The sequence below is a fragment of the Euleptes europaea genome, chromosome 3, assembly GCF_029931775.1.
Source record: "Euleptes europaea isolate rEulEur1 chromosome 3, rEulEur1.hap1, whole genome shotgun sequence".
Taxonomy (NCBI): Eukaryota; Metazoa; Chordata; class Lepidosauria; order Squamata; family Sphaerodactylidae; genus Euleptes; species Euleptes europaea.
Genome location: NC_079314.1, coordinates 4904072 through 4921260, shown reverse-complemented (window position 1 = coordinate 4921260; position 17189 = coordinate 4904072). Strand labels below are relative to the sequence as shown.

Here is a 17189-nt window from a genome sequence, read left to right as displayed (position 1 = left end):
CAAAGTGCATGAATTTGTTAAGGAAGCATTAATGAATATGGAATCTAGAAAGAGGTGTGGCCATGACTGCCCCAGAACCTCAAAACATCAACCTTGCCGCCTTTTTTAAACAGTGAATTTCTAGTCCTCATGAGAAAACCTTTAAACTGTCTGTTAAAACAGTAATGGCTAGCATAGATATTCAAGGGGAGAAATTGAATTCCCTTGCACAACTCAGTGCATTTTTTCCTCTCCACCTACCATACAAAATCACAGCCCCCATTCTCCTCTGAAACTGATCTGCAATCCTCCTAACCCAATTTTTGACTGAGTGGTGGTTATGATTTAAGCCGATGCATGTCGATGTCACTCACGTTTGTAAGTGTTTCGGGAAAGAAGAAAGTTGGAGGATCAAAATTCCAGATTGCAAAACTTCAATATGGGGATGGGAAGGGAAAGTTGTAGAACTCCGTCCCCCGTTCTGACGGAATGAGCAGCTGGGTCAGACCTTCACAGTTTGCTGTTCTCAGGAAGGTAGGTGAGCATGTGGTTGGCATTGGCGCTTCACTGTTTGCGTGTGGCATCCAGTTAGAGGCGACCAGCATGAGAATTAGGATGGATCTGTGACTAGAAACCTTACTATTCAAAAGACGCAGCAGCCTACTTTAGTGAAAAGTATATGTCACGTAACTTTCCTTGACTGTGACTTAAATATATTACAAAAGACCATTCTTTTATTTTGGACCTGAAAGAGGGAAGAAAATAAAATTCCTTCATACTGAATATGATAGGTACCCTCCTACTAAGGTTGCCATCCTCCATGTTTGGCCTGGAGAACCCCCAGTATTACAACTGATCTCAAGAAAACAGAGATCAGTTCCCTTGGAGAAAATGGCTGCTTTGTATGGCATTATACCCTGCCAAGGTCTCTCCCCTCTCCAAACTCTGCCCTCCCCAGGCTCCACTGCTCCCCAACTCTCCATGTATTTCACAGCCCAGAGTTTTTCCATGTATTTCACAGCCCAGAGCTCCAAGTTGGGAAATACTTGGAAGTTTGTTTTTTTTTGTGGTGGGGGGGAGTTTGAGGAGATTTGGAGAGGGGAGAGACTTCAGCAGGGTATAATACCACAGAGTCCACCCTCCAAAGCAGCCATTTTCTCCAGGGGAACTATCTCTGTAGCATGGAGATCTGTTGCAATTCCTGAAGATTTCCAGGCCCCATCTGGAGGTTGGCAACTAGGGTTGCCAGCTCTGAGTTGGGAAATACCTGGAGATTTTGGGGGTGGAGCCTGAGGAGGGCAGGCTTTGTAGAGGGGGAGGGACTTCAATGCCGTAGAGTCCAATTGCCAAAGTGGCCATTTTCTCCAGGGGAACTGATTTCTATTGCTGGGGATCAGTGTAATAGCGGGAGATCTTCAGCCACCGCCTGGAGATTAGCCAAAGAAAGTTAGCCTGCTGTCAAGTGAAGTGCAACAAAGTAACAGCAGTTGAAAAAATGTGCTAAACACAAAATATTTTGAAAATGCTTATACAATATATTAAACAAGTTGCATATATCCACAAACTACATATAAAGGAAAATCAAGCAATGTCCATAGCCAAAGCAAAAAAACTCCTTGAGACCAAAGTCCATGAAGGTAGATCTCCCCAGAGTAAAAAGATTGATGCTGGACCTCCAAACAAGGTGCAATGACCACGTAATGGAGATGTGGTATCGGTAAATCCTAATAGGATCAGAACGGTAATCACCATGAATCCTTCATAAAAACTAGACAGGGATCCAGGTATAACCCTGTTTCGACAGAGTCTTCATCAGGATTCAACATGGATTCCAATCAGCATGTGAACAGGCTACACAGCAGTCCATGTTGAATCCTGATGAAGACTTCATGGACTTTGGTCTCAAGGAGTTTTTTGGCTTTGGCTGTGGACATTGCTTGATTTTCCTTTATATGTAGTTTGTGGATATATGCAACTTGTTTAATATATTGTATAAGCATTTTCAGAATATTTTGTGTTTAGCACATTTTTTCAACTGCTGTTACTTTGTTGCATGTGCACCACCTGGAGATTGGCAGCCCTAGTTGGCAACCCTATACAACTGCTTCCTGTGCCTTTTGCGGGAGGAGAATAACAAGAAGAAAGGCTCTCAAGTGGAATTTTGGACGTAGTATCTAAGGCTGTGTCTGCACGGGGGTGGGGACAGACTGCATGCATGTGTGCTAAAGTGGCATTGGCAGGGGGTGGGGGAAAGCGGGCAGTTCACACCAACGTGGTCCATGCTAAATCTCTTGGAAATTTCAGAAGGATCGGAGCCAGCAGCAGCAGTTTTATTCGCCAGCTCTGAAACTGCAGCAGGAGAGCAGTTTGGCCGAATCCACAATACCGCCCCACCTACCAATGCCTCTGCCCATCTACAGCATAGCCACCACCGCCCTCAGCACCACCAGCAGTGTCCCGGCCTCAGTGATTGTGAGCAGCAGCGTAGGCGCCTCCCTGCAGCCGCCTGCCAGCCGAGAGCTCAGCCAGAGCCACAACCTGCCACCTGCGGATTCCAAAGTACCTCAGTTCTCTGCTGGCCCTCCCCAGCAGACACTGGCTTGCCAGGTAGCCCCTCGCCCCTCTGCAAACCCACAGCCGCCTGCTTTGGCCTGTCCCTCCCAACTCACTCCTTCCTGTCTTAGTAACATCTCTGGCTGTTCTTCTTAAGCCTTCCCTTCAGCTTCTTTGCTTTCTCCTGCACACTCTCTGTGCAGAAACATTTAGGAGGGAAAAAATTAGCATCCTGTGTAGGTTTTGTGCTTGCATTCCTCCACACTTCAAAACAAAGGCTAGGCTTGGGTGTTGGTGGGAGACACGATCTTTCTAACAATGTTAGAAGGCTCCCCCTTGTGGTTGGTGATGAACAAAACGAGAGGAGGAAGGAGGAAAACATCATTGGTGCTTTTTGCTTCCTGGCTAGCAACCAGGAAGAACATTGACACCCACATCTAGGGTTGCCAATGTGTTTAGTTTTTGGTTTTTTTCAGACAGTGTCTTTAGTGATAAACTGACATGCAGAAATTAAGCAGGCAAAGCTTTTCCTGGCATGGAGATTAAGTCACAGGAAAACTTCAGTTTGCTAAATTTCTATATGTCAGACTAAGGGCGGCAACAGAGGCTCAGGTGCAGCCCCCCCCCCCCCCGGAAGGGGGCCTAGGAAAACCTGCCCACTATAGCAAGAGCTCTGATTAACCCTTTTAAATGCTGATGTGATTTCATGAGGCAGCCAGCTCTCCCCCCCCCCCCCCCCCGTACTCAGAGCTGGTACAGATTTTAGGGAGCAACAAAGATTTCCCCAGATATCACCCTGAATGTGAAAATAGCAGGGAGATTTATTTTCTGTGAGGCTAGAGCAAAAAATAAAAGGCAGGTCGCTGTAGTTTTTGTAAAAAAAAAAAAAAAAAGTAACTAATTTTTTTGACACAATCTGTGTATGCTTTGTATAACACATACACGAGCACATGCTTTAGTGACTCCCGTACATAAACCATGGACACCTTTGTTTCACAGAAGAGTTGTGTGCCCCCAAATTACTCCCTGTGCTTGTGGCGACATGCCCAAGTTTTAAGATCTTCACCTTTCCCTCCTTTGCTTGGGAGGCTCCTTGGGAGGACCTTTTGCAAATGGTACCAGATTCTGCAAATATACCTGTGCAAAATGGTGAGAGATCCAGAAGCATCTTTCTGTTTTAGAATAAAATGATCTGCATCTATGTTTGTGGGCCCATCCATTGGCCTAGGTTAGTTCCCAGAGAGTGTCACCAGCCTCACTTAATCATGCCCAAGCTAAGAACACTCTCCTGAAAATGGAAATGTGGTGGCGGGGGTCCCACACTGTGCTGTTGAGGCATATGTGGCACTTGACGGCATAAGCAGAAGACTACTGGGGGAGTGGTCTGCCTCAAGGAGTTTGCAATGTCAAGGTTTGCAATGCTGCTTTCCTTAACCCAGTTGAGCCTGGGGGCTTCCATCTGTAAAATGCAAGCTGGCAGTAACCATGCACAGGCTTTGGAGGTTTGTGGCACGCAATTCAGAAAAACCGGCAAACGTCGCCAGGCAAAGGGGTTCAGTCATTTCCCCCTCCTCTTCCAGGATCCTGCTGCCCTGGCCTGTTCATTTCCTCTCCCTGTTGCTGCTCTTGCTTACTTCCTTTTTGATCCTAACCAACCTGGAAGCTGATGGTGGGTGGATGCTGCCTTTTGTCGCTTCTTCCTCTCCCCTGCCCCCCCCCTTTTTCTCTGTCCCTTCAGAGCTGTGCAGTGCAGACATGAGATGTTTCCGTTTCCAACCAGAATGTACCCTCCCCTCTCCTTCCTGTGTAATCTTAAATTTAAGCAGAAGGGTATTAATGAGATGTTACTTGATGCCTTGACTCTTTGTCATTTGCATGCTTGTGTGTTGGAAATGAGGTAGCGTTGTATGGGCTCTGGGGGTGCGAGGATTAGCAGAGGTCCTGCTGCTGTATTAGGATGCTGGTTGTTAATACAGAAGCAAAAACTGGGTAGCTCCGAGCAAACTAGGCAAGGCTCTGGGAGATTTGTGAAAGGGTTTCCAAGCGGTTTTTACTGGTACGTGGTGGTGGGGTGTGTGTGTGCTTTGAAACCAGGGCAATAGGCTTAACCTTCTCTCATGCACCTGATTTCAAACACCCTAAGGAGCTGCTGTGCCCATTCAGGAGGAGCATACAAGTTGCTTGCATGTTGCACCCTACAAGGCTAATAACACCTAATAAGCTGATGTGTGGTAGATTCAGGACGGACACAAGGAAGTACTTGTTTACCCACATAGTGATTAAACTGTGGAATTCGCTGCCAGAGAATGTAGCAATGGCCACAGACCTAGACAGCTTTAAAAGGGGATTGGACAAATTCATGAAGGATAGGTCTACCAGTGGCTGCTGGCCGTGGTAACTAAAGGGAATCTCCACATTCAGAGGAAGTAAATCTCTGAATCCCAGCACCAGGAGGCAACCTCCTGAGGTACTGGTTGGCCACTGTGTGAGACAGGATGCTAGACTGTATGGACCCTCACTGGTCTGATCCAGCAGGGCTCTGATGTTCTTAAGCGGGGGGGAGCTATTTGAGGTTAGGAAACCAGTGAGAATGAAAGGGAAAGAATTTAACTCCCCTCACCAACACCACAGTCCTGATATGAACCTCCTCATGGTTGCTGTTTATCAGTAAAAAAACCCTGGAAGATCAATTTCCAGTTCTCCCAGCATCTTGTCTTGTTTGGCCCGAAGGCTCAAGATGCATTTTGAACCAGGGAACCAGGGGTTCAAAGCTTAGGCATTCTCTTTGGGACAAGAAGAAGAGGGTCAGCAATTGTGTGCGAGCCAAGTAATGACAGCAGAGGTGGGGGTTGTGGTAAATGTTACCCTAGTTTTAATATGACCCAGGAAGTCTGCTATCCAGCCCTCCTTTCCTCAGGAAAGGAGATAGAGAAGGAGGGTGGTGTGTTCTGGGTAGGGATTGGGAAGCACCCCCACTTCTTTCTTCAAAGAAAAAAGTGTGTTCCTTTCCGCTTTGACATGGCAGCTGGGAAAGGCACTGATTTATTCTCAAAAACTCTGTTAGTACTACCAGTTCCCCCCTTCACATTTGTTTTTGGAGGAAAGCTTTTGGCTAAGCTTAACCACTGTTTGGGTAAATCAGGTGAAGTTAGAAGTATTTTAATTTCCTGGGAATAACAGGCAACTTTCCTTTTTTATTTCCATATTGTCTTTTTCTCTCTCACCGTGATTTAAAAGCAAAGCCTGCTACAGCCAAACATGCTGAGGCAGCAAACACAGTTTGGCAGGTGATCATGAGTATTCTCAGTGAGGTTGCATGGAAGTCCAGTGCTGCTCCCAGAAATCCTCCCCTCCTGGCTCAGGGTCTCTTCTAGTGTGAACAGATTAATGAAGGGAAGGAGGAAACCATCAGCCTCTTTCACTCACGAAACTGGCACCTGTGAGCTTTGGATGTGAAAACCCTTGGCTGCTTCTGTTGGTTTCTGGTACCTGCAGAAAACAGTCACAGCAGGCTTTTAACTCAACCTTCTCCTTTTCTTCTTTTTCCCCTCAGTTGCCTTCAGGGCAGCAGAAACTTCCTGGAGCCTCCCCGTCCCACTCGCTACCTCATCCTTCCATGGGGGAGAGCCCCCAGCTCCAGCCCACACACCTCTCCCAGATGCAGTCCCCCCACCAGTCCCGTCCTCCATCGCAGCCTCAGCCTCTCTCACGGCCACCCTCCCGGCCTCACTCAAGGCCTCCTTCCCAACCGCAGACGCTCTCCCGACCCCCTTCAGAGCCCTTGTCACGGTCCTGCACCCCCCAGACGCAGATGCCGAACTTGTACGTGATCCAGAATCAAATTGCGTCCTCCCCTCATGGCCCCGGCCAGCACCCCTTGCGGCCCCCCTCGCAGCCTCAGGTCCCCTTCCAAGCACCCCAGGCCCAGCCGGAGGGGCAGCCTCAGCTGGCGACCCCTCCACACCTGCAGCTACAGGTTCAGCTGGCAACTCAGCTCCAGCCACAGGCCGATGCCCAGGCCCGGCTGCAGCCCCAGATCCAGGCTCCGTCAGAAGTGCAGCACACCCACTCTCCCCATTTCCAACTTCAGTTCCCTGCCCAGGGTCCCCTCAAGCCTCCCACCCCCACCCAGGCTCTTCACCTCACACCGGAGCAACAGAGGAGTTTCCAGATGGTTCCGAACCAGTTCCCAGCTCTCTCTGCCATTCCGGCATCCATACCTCAGCAGAAGCAGCTCATGGACCGGTTCCAGCAGGTAAATAGAAAAGGGCGGGGAAAGAAGTTGGGTCTGTTACGAGCCTGTTGACGTTCACACGCAGAACCAAACAACTCCGTCCATAAATAGCACAGTCTCGCTTTCTCAGATCGGATCTGACATTTGTGACAGGATCTCCAGTCTGGCAAGACAGAGAGAATCCAAATCTAATATATCTAAATCCCACTGCCCTTTGCAGAAGGGGGCACGTTCACCCCCGAGAGATGTTTCTTCAAACTTTGGGTACTCTCAAGAAAAAATCTGAAAACTAAAAACAAAACCAGGGGGTTTACATTCTCCTGATATAAAAAAAAAAAGTGTTATGTGCGCATGTGCAAACAATGCTTGTCAGCCGGAACATTGCAGGGCGAGCTGGCAACAGAGCGGGGCTGGAGTGGGAAGGAAGCCTGGAGCCACAACGGGGGGGGGGGGAATGGGATCCCTCTCATGTGTTTCACAAGCCCCCCTTGTACCTTTCTATTTTTTAAATGTGAGCTGTATTTAAATTGTTGTGGCCAGTGACCAGAGCTCAGTGACCATGGTCTTACTGCTTCTCTTGCCACTCCAAAGCCCGGGAATTCCCTGTACTGGTAATGCCGAGCTTTGCAGTTACTTCACCACTTGAGTGTCTTTATTTGTGGAATGCCTTAAGTCATGCAAACTGGAGAGTGTGGGAGGGAAAGTTGTCTTCTTTCCTATATTTGAATATTTAGAGATTGTGCTACTTGTCCTCCTGATCAGAGCCCACAGTATCTTGGGCAGGACCTTGACTTTGCCTACTCCGGCCTAGAATATTCTACCCATTTTCAAAATTTGTATGCTTAGTTACGCAGTGGTTGCACATGTTGCTGTCATTTATTTATTTTTCAAATTTTTAGCCCGCCCTCAATACCCAACCGAGGCCGGGCTCAGGGTGGGTTACAACAAATACATTACTACAACAAATAAAACAGTCAATCTCATCATTAAAACATTAAAAGCAGTAAAACAAAGTTGAAGAAAACAAGAAAACAGAACCTTTATTGGCATTAACAATAACAAAACAAACATGTAAAGCAGCTAGATATGGATCTAAAAAACAATAAATACACAGTTCATCGGTAAATATTATAATACAATTAAATGAGGGTTCCCCTCCTTCTTTCTCCCTCCTTTAGGACCTTGGTCAGGAACTCGGCTACTTGAGTGGTAACTTCAAAGCTTTTGTCATCCAATAAATGGGCTATGTTTCCAGTAGTCATTGCAATAGTAAATTGAGGAAGGGAGCTAATTAAGCTGCATCGAAGCTGTGTGAAAAGTGGACAGTACAAGAGAATATGTTGTATTGTGTCAGGTTCTTTGCATTGACACCTACAATATCTTGCTTCGCGTGGTATTCCCTTGTATCTACCACTAACAACAGCTGAAGGGAATATATTAAATCTGGCCAACAAAAATGCTCTACGGTGAGAGGGTATAGTTAAGTTAAAAAAATACTGGGCCATAGAGTTTGTTTGATAAGAAAGGCCTAAAAAACGAGGGGAGCAGATACCTTCAGCACCGGCTTTTATTATTTGGGAATCACTGTCCCATATCCTTTTTTGGATTGACCTAAAAATATATAATTCACTGGAATTGGACAAGGAATCAAGATCAATCCCGAGTGATCTGATCCTATTTAAGATAAGCCGAGACCATCTAGAAACAGTTGAGTCAGTATGTAAAGCTGCCAATAAACTACTTGGGGGGGGGGTCGAAAATGAGAGCGTAACCAGTATTTGATAGTAGTGATCCAAGCACCAGATTCTATCGTGTGCAGTCCCAGCTCAGCGCACAGAGAGAAATAAAAACAGAGTTTGTGACGCCAAGGATGCGTCTCAAAAAAACTGCCCTGAGACGCTCCACTTCTTTATTAAAACCCTGGATCCAAACTGGGATTCCATACAAAAGTTGCGGAATCACAGTGGCTTGAAAAATCTGTAAGGCGGCCGGAACAAAATGGTTACCCTTCTTATAGTAAAAACGAGTTATTGCAGCCATCTTATTTTTGGCCAAGGTTAGGGACTGATTACGGTGTGCAATCCATTTTAAATTATAATGAAAAGAGACCCCCAAATATTTGAACGTTTTCACTTGTTCGATTTCTCTTCCCTCAATTTTCCAAACTGATTGCTTCCAAGTCTTAGAAAAGATCAGGATCTTGGTCTTATCAAAATTAATAGATAGAGAATTCCGTTTACAGAATAGGATAAAAGAAGCTAATAAACTTTTAAGACCCATCTTTGAAAGGGATAGGACTGCTGCGTCATCCGCATATAACAGAATAGGGACTTTCTCAGAGCTTAGCTTAGGTGCATGACCATCAGTATTAGCTAAAAAAGCAGGGAGATCTGAAATAAATAAATTAAATAAGGATGGTGCCAGTACACAGCCTTGCTTTACGCCCTTTGTCACCGGGATTTTTTGGGTTAAAAGGCTCCCCTCATCGAATCTAACTTGACAGGTATTGGATGTATGGAGGTTACGTAATAAAAACAAAAGGCGTTGGTCAAGGCCCATATGGCATAGTTTCTCCCATAAAATCTGTCTATCGACTGTGTCAAACGCTCTTTGAAGGTCGATAAAAGCAACATATAACTTTCCTCTAGGGAACTTAAGATATTTTTCTGCCAAAAATGCAAGAACTGTGCAATGATCTGTTGTAGAATGGTTAGGTAAAAATCCAATTTGCTCTTTCCCTGGGAGATTATGAAGGGCCATCCATTCAGATAATTTCTTGAGGAGATGCTTAGCATAGAGCTTTCCTATAATAGACAAAAGACTAATTGGTCTGTAATTTTCTGGTTTACTGGGATCACCTTTCTTAAACAATGGTATTATGATAGAATTCAGCCACGAATCTGGGAGGATACCAAATTTGTCTATAAGCGTGAAGAGGTGTGCGAGTGGCGGGGCCCACCAATCAGAATTACTCCTTAGGAGCTCTGCAAGAATACCATCGGGTCCCCGGGCTTTGCCCAATTTTAAGCTAATAATATGTTCTCTCATCTCGTCACAGGTGACAGGAGGCCATTACTAGATTTCCATATCAACGGTGTATATCAGCAACCATTTGATGATGAAATTCTATAAAATAAAACGTGTGTTGGGGGGGGGGGAGAGGGAGGCCAGCAATAGATGACAACCTGCTGCTGCCCTCAACTTATAGGCCTGTTGGAATAGCTCCATCTTGCAGGCCCTCTCAAACTTTTTGAGGTCCCGCAGGGCCCTGTTGTTTCTGGGAAGAGCATTCTACCAGGCTGGGGCCAGGGCCGAAAAAGCCCTGGCCCTTGTTGAGGACAGCCCCACTCTGCTGGGGCCAGGGACCATTGAATCACATACTGAATGTCTGAGTCTGTTAATCGACAGCAGGTTCTGCGACTTTTGCCATGACGTGCCATCCTGAAGGAGTTGGTGGCTGGATATTTTTTTCATTCCCCTGTCCCCTCTCCTTCCCTTTTTGAATCCCATGCAGGTGCCCCAGGGGATTATCCTGCAAACGAAGCAGCCCACTTCCACTAGTCAAGCGCCACCCGTGTTAGCCCAATTCAGCAGCCAGCCCTCTTCCGTCTTGGTCAGCAGCCAAGGGCAGCCAGTCACGGTGACGGCAGCTCAAGTGCCACAGGTCCACGGCCACGCACCTGTGCCTGCCACAGTCCAGCCTTCCACTATGGGTTCAAACAAGGTAGCTTCCGTGCTCGAAAAGGGCCAGCTGCAGAGAGGAGGAGGAGGAGGGCAGCCTGCGGCATTGCTCCAGCAGCAGACACCTGTGTTGGTCAAATCAGCAATCTGTAAGTTGATAAAACTATCCTTTGCAGACCTTTGGTTGTGGTGAGGCTTTTTTCAAAGCGTGGTGTAATGGTTAAGAGCGATGGACTCTCATCTGGTGAACCAGGTTTGATTCCCCACTCCTCCACATGAGCGGCAGACTCTAATCTGGTGAACCGGGTTGGTTTCCCCACTCCTCCACATGAAGGCAGCTGGGTGACCTTGGGCTCTCTCAGCCCCACCTACATCACAGGGTGTTTGTTGTGGGGAGTGGAAGGGAAGGCAATTGTAAGCTGGTTTGATTCTTCTTTAAGTGGTAGAGAAAGACAGCATATGAAAACCAACTCTTCTTCCCCATGGTGTATGCCTGCTCCTGTCACTCCTTGCTGTGTGCGCATAGACACTAATGAAGGGGTAAAGCAGAGAATTTCCTTCTGTCTGACCTCTCCACTCTACATATGGAGTGGGGACTCCCCTCCATTCACGCATGTGTGTACTGTGCAAGAGCGCAACGTTCATGAGTCTGTGCGGGTGAAGGGAGTGGGTGCCAGATCAGCCTCACTACCGCAGGAACTTCATCTCTGGCATGAGTTTTGTGTATCGTTTGACCCTGGCTGCTTCACCACTTAAAACAGTATTTTGGCTTGCTGTCTTTTTACCTGCAAATATATATTTCTGGCTACGAAGGTTAGCCAAAAGCCTATATCTATCACCAAGTCTGTGAGATTCTGTAATGGGGGAGGGGGGGGAGACAATGATCAATCCATAACAATGACTTATCCAGATTCTATACTAATCTAGAATCAGCGATGTTGATTTTCTGTTGAAAATAAGGAAACAGATTTTGCTCCCAACTGAGTGTGATTCAGAAAATTAATCTTGTGGGTTTTCTTGCCTTGCGTAGATGTGCTCAATTTGCATGCTTTTACGAACTTTTCTGGCATTTTAAAGTTTTTTTTAAAAAAATTATTATTATTTTTCAAACTAGTTCACATTCTATTATATCATTCTATTCATATAGTATATGCTATAAACAATTTCTATCTTATCATTTAACAAATATATATAGTTGACTTCCCCTCTCCCCCCCTCTGACCATTTGATATTCTTATTTCTCTCTTTGTATTTAATGTCTAATTCATTGTAATAATAACCACCTTTATCATTATCTTAAACTCTACTCTTTAACGTTAGTATCTTAATTACTTCAAGGAATTTGAATTAGATCAAAACGTATCCCTTTATGTTTCCCAAATTAAGTTCATTTACACAGTATGTGGTCCATGCCTCCCATTCTCCCACAAATTCAGCATTTTCTTTTTGATGTATTAATGCGGTAAGTTTTGCCATTTCAGCCAGTTCCATCATTTTTTCTATCCAAGCGGTCTTATCTTATTTCAGATGTTTTCCATTTCATTGCATAGACCAGTCTTGCAGCAATAGTGGCATGTATCAAAAATGATCTCTGAGTCACTACAGAGTTTGGTATTATACTTAACAACATCATTTCAGGTGTTTTAGGGATATTATGTTGTACTATCAACCTTAGTTCATTGTAAATCATATCCCAGAAATTTTTTGCCTTTTCACAAAGCCACCAAACATGGTGAAAAGAACCGACTTCTTGACATTTCCAACATTTTGGTGACATTGCTCCATACATTTTGGCTAGTTTCTTTGGTGTCAAGTACCATCTATACATCATTTTATAAATATTCTCTCTCAATTATTGTGAAAGTATGTATTTCATATATTTTGACCAAAGTCTTTCCCATTTATTCAAGGGCATATTATGACCTAATGTCTGTGCCCAGGTTATCATTGTTGGTTTAATTTGATTTGCTCCATATATAGTAACAATAACATCTTATACATTTTTGAAATTAAGTGTTCGTTGTTTTCCAATAACATTCGTTGAAAAGTTGATTTATCTTTAATAAAGCCAGTCTTCATGTCCTGTATATATACTCATTGTATCTGATGATATTGGAACCAAGTCATGTATTCCTTCAATTCTTCGTATTCCTTTAGGACACATTTGTTATCTTCCCATACCAAAAGATCTTGATAGGTAAAAAATTGGGATGGTCTCAGTGGTCTCAAAGTTAACATCTCTTGTGCAGATATCCATAGAGGTGTTCTAGGTTCTAAATGATGTTTGTATTTTAACCAAATTTTTATTATTGAGGATTTCACAATATGATGTTGAAAAGCCTTATGATTTTTAAGTTTATCATACCATAAGTAACCATGCCACCCATATCTATTATCAAAACCTTCCAAGTCCAACAACCGGTTATTCTTTAGTTGTATCCAGACTTTTAGCCATACTAATGCTGATGCTTCCGCATATATTTTAAAGTTTGGAAGAGCAAATCCTCCTCTTTCTTTGGCGTCAACCAAGTATTTATAGGCAATTCTAGGTTTTTTCCCTTGTCATATAAAATTCAACAAATCCCTCCTCCACCCATCAAAATACTTTGTTTGCTCCACTATTGGTAAATTCTGAAATAAAAATAGTAACCTTGGTAAAATATTCATTTGTGTAACTGAAATACGACCCAGAAGTGAGATATTTTTATTAGACCATGATATCATATCTTTTTTTAACTAATTCCCATGGTTTCACATAGTTTGGCATTTTAATAAATGCCAATAAAGGTTCTGTTGTCCTGTTCCTGTTAGATCCATTTTAAAGTATTGATAGCATGAGGCCTAGAACCTCATTGTTTAAAAGCTGAGATTTCTTTTCAGGAATTCATATTCCACATGGAATTCTGTTTGTCTGGCATTGCTGAATACAAACTGCCTATAATGACTTGGAGAAAGAAGACTGGATTTGTTTCTGAAAAACAGAAAGAATTGAATAAATGTGATTTCCCCCCAGTCTTCCTGCAGTGCTTTACCCTACCTTCCACATGAGATTTAAAAATAAACAAATCTAGCCCACCCCCACATTGTTTCTCAAGAGAGCCAGCGTGGTGTAGTGTTTAAGAGTGTTGGACCAGCATCTGGAAAAGCAAGATTCAGATCCCCGTGCCATGGAAGCTCACTGGGTGACCTTAGCGAGTCACACTTTCTCAGCCTAACCTCCCTCACAGGGTTGTTGTGTGGATAAAAGGGAGGAGACCAAGAATATAAAATCAGAAGTTACGTGGATGATGTGGTGTTAATTTGCCAGAAACCATAGACTTCGTTAATTGAGATTAATCAACAGATCAACTATTTTATCTACTATTCAAGATACAAATTGAACAAACAAAAAACCAATTTGATTATATATAGTATACCTATAGAAGAAAGACCTGAACTACAAAACATTCTGTAATGTTCAATTCCAAAGAAGAGTATTAAATATTTAGGAATCAAAATTCCTACAGGAAGTGAAACGCTTTATGATTTAAATTACAAGCCCTTATGGGCCAAGATCGAAGAAGATCTCAAAAGATGGAACAGATTGCAAATTTCATGGCTGGGACAAATAGCAACAATAAAGACAAACGTCTTACCAAGACTAAATTTCTTGTTTCAGACATAGCCAATAAGTATCAGCACAGTAACAATGAAGAAATGGCAGCGATTTATTAACAAACATCTTTGGAAAGGAAAGAAACCACGAATTAGATTTACCGTACTGCAAGATGAAAAAAGCAGAGGCGGTTTGGCATTACCGGATTTGAAACTGTATCACTAGGCTGTCACTATAGTGGCGCTAACGGATTGGATTCTCCATCCTGAGGACAGGAAGATTAGTTTAGGACAGGCCCATCTGGGCCAAGGACTTCATTACTGGTTATGGTCAAAAACCCTGAAGACAGTTCCTAAATCTGGATGTACAGAAAACATAACGATCCATCTTCTACGAGTGTGGAATTCACTGAAAGAGATTCTCAGCCCCTCTCCTCTGGCTATAATGTCACCAACAGAAGCCTAAAAAGGTAAAGGTCCCCTGTGCAAGCACCAGGTCATTCCTGACCCATGGGGTGACGTCACATCCTGACGTTTCCAAGGCAGACTTTGTTTGCGGGGTGGTTTGCCAGTGCCTTCCCCAGTCATCTTCCCTTTACCCCCAGCAAGCTGGGTACTCATTTCACCGACCTCGGAAGGATGGAAGGCTGAGTCAACCTTGAGCCGGCTACCTGAAACCAACTTCCGTTGGGATCGAACTCAGGTCGTGAGCAGAGCTTTTGACTGCAGTACTGCAGCTTAACACTCTGCGCCACGGGGCCACCTAACAGAAGCCTACATAGACTATATAAACAGAGTCAATAACAACTATTTAACTTACCAGGACCTGATTAAAAAGAATGGACAAATTAAGACCCTACAAGAATTACACAATGAAAATTTCAAGATATCATGGTTTGTCTACCAACAAGTCATTCACGCACTAAAAACTGATTACCAGCAGCAAAGATGAGATAAAAAGCCAACAGAATTTGAACAGATGGTCATCAAGTCACATGAACATCTCTTATCAAAAGTTTAATGATTGTTACTGACCTTGGAAACAACTCCGGAACAAGTTAAGACATGCATGATAAAGTGGATGCAGAACTTCGGTGAGATGATTCCTATGCAAACTTGGGAAAAGTTGTGGAAGACAGAGGTTAAATTTTCCAAGTCTCAAGCGGTAAGAGAAAATTGGTACAAAATGTTCTACAGATTGTATTATGCACCAAAAGATTTGCAAAAGATGTACAATTCCAACCAAGCAAACTGCTGGAAGTGTTCAGAAATTGAAGGACCTTTTTTCACCAGTGGTGGACATGTAAAAAAGCACAAAAATACTGGAAGCTAATACACAGAGAAATTCAGGACATGTTGCATATTAAAAACATAAGAAAGGCCCTGCTGGATCAGACCAAGGCCCATCAAGTCCAGCAGTCTGTTCACACAATGGCCAACCAGGTGCCTCTAGGAAGCCACAAACAAGACAAGTGCAGCAGCACCATATTAATGATCTAGAAGCTAAATATATGCTGCTTGGGATAATCCCCACCCAGGTACAATCCATTAATAAGGAACTCTTTCGACACGCAACAACGGCAGTGAGAATTTTACTTACTACTCATTGGAATGCTAAGAGGATCCCTAAACTGAGTGGATTACAAAAATGCACGAGTTTGCAACTATGGCGTGTTTAACTAATTTGCTTCTAAGAATGCCGATTGATGATTATAAGAAGAGATGGCAACTGTTTTTTGATAGATACGTTTGAAAGAGGGAATAACGAATAGACAGTAATTAGAGTTGAAAAGCTATTCTTTTTTTAACAGTTGTTTTATACAAGAGAAAATAGATATAGTCAAAAATCATTCACTAGACTAGACTCAATAATTACCTAATTTTGTAAGAGATAGTAGGTGGGAACAAGACTGAGAAAGTGGGTAATAACATGCATGGACAAAGATTGTAACAGAATGATATATTCCTCCCTTTTTTGTCTTCCTTCCTTTTTTTATTCCTGAACCCTTTAAAAAGTCAATAAAATATATTTTTTAAAGGGAGGAGAATAATGTAAGCCACCTTGGGTCCCCATTGGGAGAGAGGCGGGGTACAAATGAAGTAAATTAAAAAATAAATGGAAAGAGTATGCATGTTAGCCTTTGCAGCGAGGCCAGACTCCAATATTGAACCACTGCGTCCCCTGAAGCCCTTGCAATGTAAGGGCATGGGGTGTCTAAGCTTTCTGGGCTGAAGGTGGGTGGAACAATCTGAGGCTGCAAGAGCAGGAATGGTCAGCTTTAATCTTGGAGGCTAAAAGGACATTTTACTGCTTAAATATCCTCAAGTATGGTCAGGCGCTTTACATCTTCAAGTCCTTGAAGGGCTGTCACAGAGAGTCTGGTGTGGTTTTCTGTTGCCTCAGAAGGTTGGACCAGAAGCAACGGCTTGAAATTAAATCAAAAGAGTTTCTGGCTAAACATTATTAGGCAGAACTTTCTGACAGAGCGGTTCCTCAGTGGAACAGGCTTCCTCAGGAGGTGCAGGGCTCCCCTTCTTTGGAGGTATTTAAGCAAAGGCTAGGTGGCCATCTGACAGATGCTGATTCTGTGAATTTAGGCAGATCATGAGAGGGAGGGCAAGAAGGGTTGTGTCAGTGCTTGGCTCTCATGGCCCTTTCTTACATGCCCAGGGAAATGCCAATCACCACTTCAGGGTCAGGAAGGAATTTTCCTCCAAGCCAGATTGGCCAGGGATCCTGGAAGGTTTTTTTGCCATCTTCTGGGCATGGAGCAGGGGTCACTGGGTGTGTGTGGGGGGGATGTAGTTGTGGTTTGTTTTCATGGTTTCTGTGCAGTCCCACATGGGACTGCGCAGGCCAGCCACGGAGAAATTTGAAAGCTTCTAGAAGAGTACACTCCCTAGGTGCGCTCCCTTCCCCTCCCCCCCGTCCATGTCCAAGCCCTAACGGCTTCTCCCACCCAGGGACCATGTGGCAGGGGGGCGGGGAGCCCTCTTCTCTCAGTTCTCTTTCTGCCACCACGGGGAGAACACCTAACTTTGATTCCTGTGACCATCTGTGGTAGCGTTATTGCTTCTTCTGCGACTACCCTCACGGTCAATGTTCTTTTCTCTAAAATATATATATATGGCCTTGTTTTAAAAATGT

The 17189-nt window shown here is 44.1% G+C and overlaps 1 protein-coding gene across 1 annotated transcript in view; it reads left to right on the top strand.

The window, feature by feature from the left end:
- The window catches only part of BICRA (BRD4 interacting chromatin remodeling complex associated protein), a 148925-nt gene that overhangs the window by 111410 nt on the left and 20326 nt on the right, over nt 1-17189 (top strand). The window contains exons 6-8 of the mRNA XM_056847532.1: nt 2284-2586; nt 6086-6787; nt 10281-10593. Coding sequence (XP_056703510.1) covers nt 2284-2586; nt 6086-6787; nt 10281-10593 — 1318 coding nt within the window. The remainder of the gene's footprint in view (nt 1-2283; nt 2587-6085; nt 6788-10280; nt 10594-17189) is intronic.